The 13,277-nt window shown below is 41.2% G+C and overlaps 1 protein-coding gene across 2 annotated transcripts in view; it reads right to left on the reverse strand.

Annotated features, from left to right (window-relative positions):
- LIG1 (DNA ligase 1) overlaps nucleotides 1-13,277 on the reverse strand; it is a 502,345-nt gene that overhangs the window by 384,029 nt on the left and 105,039 nt on the right. Inside the window, exons 5-6 of one of the 2 annotated variants that reach the window (XM_085616644.1) lie at nucleotides 7,426-7,567; nucleotides 7,186-7,299 (exon numbers count right to left, since the gene is read on the reverse strand). In XM_085616644.1, the coding sequence (XP_085472770.1) occupies nucleotides 7,186-7,299; nucleotides 7,426-7,567 (256 nt within the window). The remainder of the gene's footprint in view (nucleotides 1-7,185; nucleotides 7,300-7,425; nucleotides 7,568-13,277) is intronic. The other variant, XM_085616645.1, reaches the window with a different exon arrangement.

The raw sequence follows: 13,277 nt of genomic DNA on the forward strand, positions 1-13,277 counted from the left end.
TTGCATTAATAGGGAGAAAAGGTTCTTGGCTCATCTGTCCTAGGTTAAGGACCACAGTTAGGACATTTGTTTTGACAGGTCTTGTGGGTAAAGTGAGGTCTAATACTTATGCAGCTATCCTGAGCACTTTGCGAAGGATGTAGATTCTTCCATTGCTATGGCAAGATTAGGCGAGTAATGTCTGGAAAAGTATCCAGGCTACTGGCATCTGGTAGATCTTGAAAAAGTTTATCATAAGTGTCCTCACCAGCATTATCATCACCACCACATTGGTGGTATGTTAAAGGGTCCAAATGTGAGTAACAGCAGGTTGTTGGGGGAGGTGGCAGCGCTAAAGAGGCACCTCAAAACCAGAGAAAAACTATTGGCTCTGCTTCAGCATCAGTCCTGTCAGTGCCGGTGTAGAGGCTCAGACTAATCTTATTGGTCATGGCACTGAAGGCTGTGTCGGACATTGGGACAGAGTCTTCAGAGCAGAGTTCAAAGAGAGGGCTGGCCTCCGGTCGAGTGGCACAGTCAGCATTGGAAGGGATCAGTCAGCGGAAATCTGAATGGTGGCTGCCTCTAATCCTAGCACCCGGGGGAGTTTGAGGGATACCAAAGATGTGGTCCATCACCAGTCTCAGCTCATGATGTCACCATGGTATCACCTACAGCCCAGGCACATGGGAAGCTGGGTTAATATCAGTTCTGGATTTGATTAACTACTCCGAAAAGTGGAGTGACAGGACAAAAGACGGCAGGGTTTGGACTTCTTGTATTTTTCGGATTTCTTGGACTTACCTGAACTTCATGACTTCAATGATGATCTGTTGCAAGATCGGCTGTGCCGTGGGAGCAAGAACGCATCCTCAGCCAGTTTTTCCTCAACTTAATTCAAAGGTCTGCTACGGCAATTTTTGATTTGTGGTCGCAGATGGCCTTTTGGTCTCTCTTCATGCAACAGTCGCACAACACCAATCTGCGCTTGGAAACATCAGTAACAGAAATCATCGGTGTTGGTCACTGATATCTGTCGTGGACAATCTCTGCACAGTTTGAACCCTATGGTTTTAGGTGAGGACACGCCCCTTACACATTGGAAAAGTTACTGAGGGAAAAAGAACTCTGAAACCAACAGAATTCGAAATAGCTCCAGATCCAAGTAGGCAGGTGCGGAAAGAAAGAAAATTACATCAATGCACAGATATGGTGCAGATATAGGGACCTCAACATCACATCTCGGCATGATGCATCCAACATGGAGCAACTCCATGCCACTTATTGACATTCAAGGGAAAATTCTCCAGAACCAGTCTGGAGCCTGCCGATACTGAACCGATATCAACCTGTATACCTCGGCACTCTACAAATATCTTTTAGTCATCAAAAGTTTTCATTCAGTTAAGACATAATATCAGATATAACAACTCACAGGAAATCAATCCATATATTTAAATCGTTATGCATTCTTTTTAATGTCCAATCAAGTGTAAAACCAATAACTGAGATAAGACACAAAATACAAGCACAAGATTTGACAAATGATCAGTTATTATTCATAAATACATAATAGATGAGACCATGTGGCCTCGCCGTTAACAATGATTGAAAAAACAGCCAACAGCCGGCACGCGTTTCGTTACATCAGTAACTTCAAGGCTTCACATGTAAGAATTTTTCATCAAATCAGGAAGAAAAGATACGATATTAGTGTTCTGATCATGTAAAAGCGATCAATGTAAGGAGTCCTGTCATGGAGAGAAGGAGACTCACCAACTATAAGGGCGCCCACTCAGGGACGAAGATTTGCGGCTGAACAGTATTTTACCTTATTTAGAAATGCATTCTGTAATGAAGCAGTTCTCCCGCTTCCTTCCCGCTGAGCAATATTCAGAAGGATAGATGTTTGATGGTTCTAAATTACACTGAAGTTTGAGGCTATGATAGGTCTCCTTCAAAGCGGCATGAACGCGAAGCAGTCATGTAGCAACGTAACTAACGTATAAGGGTATATTGAACAGATGAGGAATCTGTGGTTAGGAGTCACAAGAAATGCTTTCTGCTGCCATTTAATTGAGAATTGGGATGAGATTTGAAACGGAGTATAGGGTTTCCTGGATTACATTATTATAAACCAATAACTTCCTTTTAATTGAACATTTTTTCTGTGACCTCCATTTTTATTATTTTAATGGATAGTTTTTTAATGTAGTGGGTAATGCACATGTTAGCAACAGTGTAGAGCAAAAGGCACACATCTGTTACAGTAAAATTCCTGTTTTTTCATCCACCGAAGTGCTATTCAACTATTGGTTCCACCCACCATGGCAGAACAGGTAAGCCCTGACCATCCATCGTCTGCAAAGCATTCTGAAAAGGACCAGAGATGATATGCTTGGGTATCAACCCCCACTCATTAATTTCGAAAGGATTGCCACTTATGTTTTTTTTTTTTAAACACTGCATACATTTTCAAAAAAGTTGGAAAAAGAAATTGCACACTTGCCAAGGCCCGACCTACTGGTTTGCCTTGCAATGGTTGTTGTTGAAGTTAAATAGTTAAGGATTAGGATCTTGCTGCCATATAAGAACAAACAGATCTGTAGGAGGAGAGTATGCGGAGAGCGAGATGCTGCCTCATCTTATAAAAGCGATGTTCTTTTTTCAGCTCTTAAAATTGCTGTCTTTCTTCCTGGATTTCCTTTCATGTTTTAAATAGAATGAGAATGGGCTAAATCAAACCAGTTTTGTCAGATAATATTGTCTGCAGATAAGAACGTATGTGTGAAGTATTCCGGGTCAATTCATTTCTTGAAGATTAAGTATGGAGTTCTGCCATGGGTATACTCTGAATCCATAAACACCAGAATATCTCCAGGCACAAGCACCTTGTCGTACACTTTTCAAACAAATGTAGAAATTAAAGATAAAAACAAAATACCTTCCTCATAACCACAATTACTTTCGGTCTTGTAGAATGGACTGTAGGTTTACTCAGTAAAAGTATGTTTGTATTCAGCGATCACATACTTTTTGCATGACACGATCTAGGTTATAGTCTACTTGTGGAAGGAATAACTGAAAACTGCCTCACATACAAAAGAGGTATCTTGATTGCCCGAGATATTTTGCACAGGCTAGTAAGTATCCACAAGACGTTTTTATGTCCAACTTATAATGGGCTTTTCTGTCAAAGGATGAACATAGGGAAAATGACGAAAGTGAAAGAGTTTGATGTGAAAATCAAACAACCTACGGATAGAAAGAATGACCAGATTGTAGAGATGCTTTATTACAGTGGCAAACTATCTAGGAGTTCATCCTAACAGAGCAGGACGTTCAGTCACTCTTCCAAGTGACCACAGAGTAAGCTACTTTCCAAACCAAATGTTGCAATCCGATTTGTGCATGGGTTCAAAGGGAGGCCCCATTAACTTAAAAAAATAGGTTTAGCTCTCAAGGAAGAGATGGTCTTTCATGAATGGTGAAAAAGATGGCTTTATTCCATAAGCATTAATGGCAGCCAAATTCCAATCCACAGATAAAAACTGTAGGATAGTAGCCAATTCAAGAGGATACTGCAGCACAAGTCACTAATCACTTTGCATCCAACATCAGGGGTGTGGAATTTAATAAAAGATACATACTTGTCCATGGGGCAGGTTGCTTCATAAATCTACTTGTACTGTAACAAAATCCACTTGTCCCTTTGGTGCCATGTAGTGCGGTGACACATTATGGCAGCAATCTCATTATATAAGAGCTCTGATATAGCTTCTCTGATCATGCCAAGACCATAGTAGTGTTTGAATACTTGCATTCCCCTTATGTTGCCACGTTACTGCAGATCTACATACTAGGGCTGAAGGTAATGGTAAGCAATAGTTCCAGGGTTAGAATGCCCTTTTGCATTGGTGCAAAGCTACTAACTTGCATGTTTTAAAGGGTTTTCAACAACTCTCTATTCTTTTCCCATACAGAGAAATTTACTTCTGACAATGACAGACATAAATCTTCTTTCAGAGTTGGAAACAAAGTGCTTGGAGAGAAAGTGAACTTGCGAACACTCAGATTTTCGCATGAGCAAATCTACACATGCATATTTGCTCATGCGAAAATGCAGTTCACAAATATTTTCTCGGGAGTACTATTTTGTCCTAATTCTGTAAATTCTTGGGAATTCATGAAAGCCGTATAGCTGCACCTAATGAAAGGACATATACCATATGTGCACTTTTGAGACATTCTTTAATAATTGGACCCCTAATTTGGTCTGGTGTTGACCAGGACCTTTTGCGTTTATTAAAATTCTCTCTCTCTCCCTCTGTGTGTCAGCTGGCTTCACTGTGAGTGACAGCATTCTGCTCTTTCACAAGGAGCATATCAGCACACAAAGTTTTGTTCAGTGCCAGTAACTACTGTGGCAGTGTGTGCTTTTTGAGACCAAAAACTTTTTTTGCTTTTGCCAATGTTTGCTTTAATGGTGAGGGGCCAGAAGCTCCAACACCAATAAGGTTTTAAAGTAGTTTAGAGGGGAAAAAAAAAATCCTGCTTTCCTTTTTTTATATGAGTATTTTATTTTGAAAGTAAAAAATAATTCAATCATGCTTACAAGCTTCTGCCAATATTTGCATCAAATCCCATAGTATTCTGGGAGCCTTATACATAGCCTCATATTGCTAAACTTAGGCTTTCAATTAATGAACCATAAATACAAGTTTGAACAGCATTAACATATGGTCAAAAATATTACCGTAACTGCAGACAGTGCCCTTTCCTGATCCATAATGTGGTACTGCAAACTGGCAGCCAAAGGGTTTGTGCTGCAGAAATACAAATGATATATTGTTGCCCTTGACCCCAAACAATATGTCAGGCTATAGGAATTCCACATCCCTTAACGTCTCCAGAAAAATGTTCTTCAATTTAAGGAATATGACAATTGTGATAGAAAGAGGTTTGGATTCCTTTAAGATGTTTAAACAGTCAACTGGAAGCTTCACATAGAAGTACCACAGTTTTTCAGGAGATACAATCAAGCTCAGCAATTGCACGCTAAACAAGAGGATGTTGTGGACATTCTGCACATGTATGGCCTGCACCAAAACGTCTTTTGAGGTGGCACCAACAAATAGGTAGGTCTTTTTATCACAATGGTATATGCCAGTCCAGAGCAATCCGTATTATTGTCATCATCTTGCCTGGTTTCACTTTAGTTATCACTTTGGGGAGCAAGGAATCAGACTAAAGTTGTTGGGTCCTCAACCAGCGGCTCAAACGTGGATTACAAACAGACCAAGGCAGTAGAAATCTGCCTGTGGAATCTCTAGGCCCTCTAACCTTGTGGTCAGAGGAGGCTGCTGCAGATTTTTTTTGCTCCCCTCTTCTTGTTAAGCTGCACCTTGGGGAACTCCTGGTTCTTCTCAAGCCCCACAGATTAAAACCTTCGCTTACTCTCCGACCTCCTTTCTCTTGAGTGATCGTAACAGTTATTTCTTTTAACTGCGAGATTCCTCCTGACTCCTCCTGGATGTCTTCCACACTGCCTGATCTTGTCATTTAAAGGCAGCATAGGAGAAGATAAAAACACAGTTTAAGGTGGAGCTGGTCTCATAACTGGCAGGCTGGTAAGTGAAGTAAACACTTTCAATAAAAGGCTGGGCAGCTCTGAAGAGGCTCAAGGTCTGGTGAAGGTAGAATATTTATAATGTGCCTCCGTGTTCTCAACTTTTGAACTAGAGGTACCACCCCTCAAAGTTACCGATAGCAAGGGTGACTCGCCCCTGCACAAGGAGACTTTCGATACTGAAACAGAACTCAGTGGTGGAGAATACAGACATTGGGTTTAGAAGTAGAATGCTAAAATGTAGAAGATCTGGAAACATCACTAACAGAAACATATAGGAGTGAAAGCTCACTTGCCAAGCTGAAGCTGCTGGAACACAGAGCAACCCATTCAATTTCTCACTGACTAACCTCAAGATACACCCTCTTTGGCCTCAAGACAGATGTGACTCTACTCTGTGGAGCAGAGAGCCCACAAATCAGGGGCTACAGTTGCTTTACTCGCACTACTTCCCCTACCGTTCCTCCCAAAACCAGAAAGACACTGGTCACAAAAAGCTGGCATGGAGGCTCAAGGATTAGGCTGAGAGTGAAATTAACACCACACAGAAGAATACAAAAGGGCACCAACCTAAGAGAACATACATGAAAATAAAGAAAATGTTGTAAGATATGGACAGTGGCATAAAACTGCACCAAAAAAAAAAAAAAAAAAAAAAAAAAAAAAAATCGGAATTTCCAGTCCTAAAAACAGCATCTTAAAGCCAACAGTGCTCAAAAGAGATAGTTTCATTGACCCTTACAGCATTACAGAAAGGCTTACCGCGTTTTGGAATTCTTAAAGCTGCAGTATTAGTTTAGTACTCTGAGTGTAGGAGAATGTGAAACATCTATTTAAAGACTACAGTTTCCTTTACTTATTAAAAGTGGCAAGAACAACAGTATTTTGTGCCATATGTGCCGTTTGTTTTACATGGGTTATTGGGATGTTTATACAAAATAGTTAGAAAATGCTGCATGTTTATTTATTTTTTTATTCTTTTTGTATGAAACGAGCACAGTTTATTTTAGACGTTAACGTTGCAACTGTAGAAAACAAACAATATACCAGAGAAAGTATTATAACAATCCAGCTGACACAGATAGTCTACGGTTTATAGTTTCTTCAAATATTGGTGATGAAAAAAACTAGGATTATAGGAAAGTTCCCGGGCTTTCTTTTCTTTAACCTTTAGAAAACAACACTTTTTTTGGTATTTTGATTTGAGTGGCGAGGTACTTTAACACCCTGCAAACCAAAAATGCAAATTCTTGCCTATGACCAAACCCTCCTGAATGCACCCGATCTCATTCAAATACAAACATTTTACAAAACAGAATTTCTAAAACTACACACGCGGTATTTTACTATGATCTAGTCAAAATTTTGCACTCTAACAACCAGTACTAGATTGGATTTGTAGCGGACTTCACACTATATGAACAGAATTGGTGAATTCTGGGATTAGCTAGTCAAAGGGATACCCGCTACTAGCAGTCATGAAGCACAAGTTTTGACACTGTATGATGACAACAAGTTGCAATACTCCACGAAAAGCAATTCCACCACTTAAAGCAAACTATGTAAACACTGCTTACCAGTTTCCATCCGCTGCCTTTTAGAGACTGCCTCCTTTGTCTCAGAATCTCCTCTGCTACCAACATCACCATTGGTCATAGTTTCCAGTTTACGTTTTGGGAACTGCTTGCGAGCTGATGTAGAAAGGATAGTACAAGTGTTAGGAAGCTCACCACCTTAGTCATAGTCTGCAGAGTGACACTTTAAGCTGTTTTATCTGGGCCCTGGTATGTTTCAATCTCTTCTGTGCAAATCGTTACCTGTTCTTCGCTTTGGGATGCCAGAAGGAGAGATGACCATTGGATCGGAGGAGAGGGGGCTCTCTCCAGACCTATCACTGGCTGGAGAAGACACATCCAGAGAGGACTCTGCCCGTGGGGTCTTCATTACAGTCACCTGCTCCTTAGAAAAAGAGTCACGAAGGTTAATTTCTTTGTTTTACTTTTTATTGAAGAGTATTTCATTTGATAGCATAAATACCTTCCAAAATACGTCTAGTCACCTTGCAATACCCACCTTTATTCAATAAATTAGTAGTAGTAAATCATGATACACGTAACATTTATCAAAAACAAGATTACACAAAATGGTTACTTAATGAAGGACTACTTAAAAAGCACATACTTCTTTCACACTGATCAAAAGAAAAAATGGCATCACATTGATGAAAGTTAATTGAACAATGCCAAAGTGAAATGAGGAGCCTTTAAATGAAACAGTAGTAGTGCTCTGCTCTTGTAGAGGGAGCAATACAAGAAGACATTTTCAAAACACTTTCATTCTTTGAAAACATTCCCAGAGGAAGAAACGTTTGTCTTTCTTTGAGAAATACAATAACTCAATCAGTCACTAGACAGAAAACACCACTATTGAATTACACTTCAATAGGATTATAAAAAGATGGGTACTCTGTATGCACGAGTTCTACCACTGCTACTTAAAGGTTTCTAGAAGCAGTCCCGCCCTAGCAATCACAACAGGGTCAAGTCAGGCAAAAGTCTTCTAAACATTCAAAATAAGCCTTCATTGCTACTAGTAATGTCAAGAACTTGACTATCTGAGGGTCTATTTTTAGATCTATCGACATCACAGCTGTCTCTAGACCTCATTTGATCCCCAGATAGAGCTTTAAGAAACAGTACTAAGAAAAGGAGCTTAGGCTCTGTATACAGGTTGATATTCCAGTCTACAAGCTTGATTGTAGCCGAAGCAGTTTGCTTCCACTTGAAGGGGGAAAAGTGCTTGGCTTGCTCTTTTGTCTTATAGGAATCTTAATGTTCAATTCAGTAGGCCTGAGCTGGTTATGACGACAAGCCAATGGTAAAGGTTGATCTGTTTATTATGAAATGTTAAAATAACGGCAGGAGGGCGGACATATTTATAGTGAAAAGCATATGTGTTTTCGCTCAGTCCTCAGTAACAGAGCAGAGCGGGAGCAGGAGCGGAGGACGCCGAAGGACGCAGAAAAATGCTCGCAAACAGCTAGCGGTGCCGGCTCCAGTTAATTACCCTGCCGTTTACACAACACAGTATCCGACGACAGTATGGCAGACTGACCATCTGATCACCAGCGAGCAGCAGCCGTGGTCAAAAACGCTTGTGACCAAAACACTCTCTGATCTTGACCGAGTGCCGTGAGCTGCTGTGAAGCTGCCGCTGTAAGTGCTGTGAGCTGCTGGTCACCAGCATCTAAGTTCGAAGTCTGATCTCCGCCACATACCTCGAAAATCACGCTGTTCTCTTGTGCTCCCCGTGCCAGCCAGTTAGCTAGTTAGCCCAAGACAGCAAACCGACATCTTTGGTGGCCATGGTTAAAAGGGGAGCTTACTCTGGGGTGTGTGAGCTTTGAAACGGGTGTTGTATCGGGTGGCCAGGGGGGCCTGGAGATTTGAGCCCGGAGAATAGCTCAGAGCTGCCTGGAGACCGAGGAGGTGGTTCGAAAAGCGCGCAGAAAGAGTCTAAGGGCTGTAGACAGACAGCAAAACAGTAAGCAGGTGGGCATGAAGGCAAGGAAGAGGCAGTAGATGGCTGGGTGAGACAGTGCATCCGCAGCTGCAGAGGGTGGCTGGGAGTCATCAAGGCCTGCGGTGCTTTTGAGCATCCGCACTCAGGCCCTTTAGTGCTCCCGCCAAGATATACTTCCACCCCTCTGGTCCTGGACCTCCAGATCATCGCATTAGTAAAACTGCATCAACGCCAGTGAAATATAATAGGAGAAGGTTCGACCTGCTTTCTTTTTCTTTCTATCTATCCTCTCTCAAGCCTCAACGGGGGCGGAACTCTCAGTTAAATCTAACTCTGGACTCCACTCAACGACAAAGCAGTATGGTCTATAAAAGATTACGGTCCCACACTATACATATGAAAAAAGTGGGCACAGCACGAACACCAGTTAACTATAAGAGCAACTGTATAATGTCTCAACACGGAGCATCGGTACAGACAGAGAAACCTTTAATAACTATCTTTTTCTTGCCTACGACACCAACAACTACAATAACCACAGATACCCCTAAAAAGTCTCCTCAAGAGGATCAGTTAGAGCAACACGTAACCATAGTTAAAGAAAAAGTTGGTGCAAGAAAAGAGAGCTCAGTCTTCAATTCCCTTCCCCTAAAGGATGTAGCTCTCCAAAATGCTTAATTGTAGGACCCCTCGAAAATTCATGACTTGGCAACGTCCCAAGAGTTTAAAGAGACTGTGAATCTTCCGCCTATGAAAGAACTCCCAGGGATATGTCAAAATAGAAATCCAGGAGGGCCTCGGACTAATTTCAACAACAGATTTCACTCTTCCAGACCTTCGCATCTTGATACAAAAGATCCTCAAAAACAGCCAGTCCTTATGTTCTGGGTCTAGCAGATTGCTCGGTGTGCTAGATAGTATAACTTCTCACAATCCCCTGAGTTCCCGTTGTTTATTATGCCGCAATCAGCAAACAGACAAGATCTCGTATCCAGTACTATTCTGTCACTGCAGAGAATTATGGATTCTATATTAACACTCTTGGAAAAGAACTTGGAAAACTGGTATCAGATTTTGGAAACTCAAACAGGAATCCTTCAATATCTTCTAGATTAAAAAAAAAGAAAAAAAAAAAAAGGAAAAAACAATTGATTCAACCTAATCAACCCGTTCAAATGACTCACTCATTCGCAATCTCTTATTTTATAGTATGACGTAGACAGAAAAGAGAAGTGTCTCTTAAAACACCCAGTCCCCAGCATTTCCCCATTGCAAGCAAACAGGGCAAAGCAGAAGGAAACTCAGAAGGGAAAAAAACAAATACAACAGATTCAAAAAACTAATTTCCTAAATGGGGATGAAATGTATTCCCTTCGAAAATTATTCAAAGACCCTTGCCCAAGAAGTATGAAGGGTAAAGCCATTCAAAGCCCCATTTCCTTATTTCCAATTTTTCAAGTAAAAGAACAAAAAAACTGGTCTCTCAACTTCTCTAGTAATTGATGGGAGAGTCTCAGGGAAAAGCCCAACCCGGGACCAATCAATTCAATTGGAACCGCAACGCCTCATAAAAAGGAGAAATACAAGATCAGGCAAAATAATAATAAGAAGCCGACAAAGAAAAGAGCTAAACAGAGAATATCGAAAAGAGAACCGCGAAAAGAAAAATTTCTCCAAGCAAGCCCAATAGAGCAAGAAGGTGAAAAAAATCAACCACGTCAAGGACAGTAATAAAGGATCTCTCAATACTTATCAGCAGTCACCCCCAATTCCTCGAATTGAAATAAAAAGACAGAAAAGTCTTAAATCCGCTAGCACCAAATTTCTCATCAAAGCTTTTAAAATCAAATGAACATATTACAGAAGATAAACACTTATCAGGACCTCCAGGATGAGTCCGAAAGCCCAGTCTCAAACATTCTAGAATTTACAGACATATTCCCTAGCTGCAATTGCCCATTAAACCAAGGGAGAATAGTTGAACTGTTACATAAGATTAGACTACTCCAATCATTAACTACAGGAGAAATAAAATGAGTCTCTTTTCCTGACAAAATGATCTGCTCAGTGGCTCGCGTAGAGTTCTGGTCAAATGTAGTTCCAGCTATTATAATTAAAGAACAAGACACTCTTCATAAAAACGGTTTTGATATCGCCATGGTTAAAAAGGCCAGCTCCTCGGTGAACAGTTGAGGGATGCTAAAGAATTAATAGACATCACTAACAATAATCCTAACTAGCAGAGCACGGAGGTAAAACAAGCATTTGCAATGCAAATAGGTCTCGCATTTGAGAGTTAGAGCTATTGAAGTTGTAAATGGCAATGTTTTTTACCTACAAGTTTTTTTTTGGGAGTGAATGTATGGAGTGTGCAAAATCCCTTGGAAAGGTCCTGCACTTCGTAATAAATATATTGAAAAGACGCAAAGTGTGGCTTGTGTCAAAAATTACTTGGCACGTACCTCATGGGTGAAGTGTCGCCACATATGCACACCGTGGTGTTTTACTAATGCGAAACTCATTGATAAAAGTAGTGCTCACAGACTAACCAATGCGATTGGGATCGAAGCGTGTGAATCGGAATCCCGGCTTCGCTTTCAATTTCTAGACTATTTGACTCACTTGCCTGCGTCTAGGTTAACCCCCAAACACTGGGAGGCAATGAAGTATTCATTGCCTAGTTGTCAAAGGTCGCCTGGTGCGATCAGTTAAAAGTGTGCAGATTTCATTAAGATATTAAGAGTGCTTTACTCGCATCTATGAGAAAAGCAACATTAACTAAACAAAATGCCAGGATGCGTGTCAGTTTTCACAGTGTTTAAGACAGTACTGGTTGCTTAGTTTCATTGCATTCATTTTTGCATTTACTCGTTTACACAGTATCCAAAGTAAGTTACCTAACCCTCAAAGCCCAGAGTTTTTAAATGACCCATAGAAGGGAGTGTTTTACAGTTGAGCAAATGTAATTTTTGTAGTGCCATGGAATGATAAGCCAATGAGGTACTCGATGAGCAGGTATTTAACTACACGTTCAAAACGTTTGGTATTGTGGCTGTTTGTTTGTACACAACCACCTCTCTGAATGTGTTTATTAACGCAGAGCTCCATCTACCAGATAGTGCTCACAGAGAGGCGACTCAAGCACAGAACAAAATGTATTCATTTATCCTGAGTGTGAAGGCACCCGGAAGACTAAGCTGCCCGCCCGGAGAGGCTGGGATCCTAGCGTTTCTATAGACTCTGCTGTGCTCCTCTGCACCAGAATTCTGCCACTTCTGCTAAGAATAGGTGTGGGGGATGAGGTTGGGGCATGCGGGAGCTGCCAACAGATTTCCAGGTTATTGAAAGTGAGGATTCTGACGGGAGGCAATGGAGACTGAATTTGTCTGTTTGTCTGCACCAGTCTATTTCTCTACCATCTACCGGGCTCACTGTCATGTATCCATTCATCTCTCTTTGTTAGAGGTGCGCGAGCCAATAGATTAATTAGCAGGTAGAGCCAGCCTGAGACGAGCAAAGCATATATGATCCAGTGGGGGAGCCATGAAAATGATCGGCATGTTAATCATAGAGTTAACATGATGTAAATGTGCGATAATGTCTCTTCAGAATTAAAAAAAGTGCATTTCTTTAGCAGGTCACCTCAGTACACAAGATTATAGAATTGAGAGGAAGTTATTAAAAGTGCTCGTTTTAAGCACTGCCGCTCCTCCCGCCCAACAATGCCATTTGTATACCCCGAATGTTGCCTAGAGTCTTATAACATTAAAATCATTTAAATCAATTAAGCATGAGAAGTTTTAGTACAGCACGCATCTTGAACTTGCATATTTCAAGGTGGCAATAATACAGATGAAAACGGAAGTGCCGGCAGGCAAGAAAACAAGAACGTGAGTTGGGGGGGGGGGGTTATGGGGGGAAGTCACAGACTGAGGGAGGGGGCGGTGGGGTGGGGAGACAGGGAAGAAAATAGTGTTAGGATTAAAGGGGCCAAAAGCCATGGAAGGATACAAATGACGAATGAGGAGGGACTAACAAGCCTCAAACCAATCGGAAGGCAGCATTTAAGACAAAAGCCAATGGGCAGAGAATGGACGGAGCTTCCACGAAGCTTCCACACTACAGTATATACTGCATGCCTTACAAA

The sequence above is a fragment of the Triturus cristatus genome, chromosome 7 (assembly GCF_964204655.1).
Source record: "Triturus cristatus chromosome 7, aTriCri1.1, whole genome shotgun sequence".
In the NCBI taxonomy this organism is placed as follows: domain Eukaryota; kingdom Metazoa; phylum Chordata; class Amphibia; order Caudata; family Salamandridae; genus Triturus; species Triturus cristatus.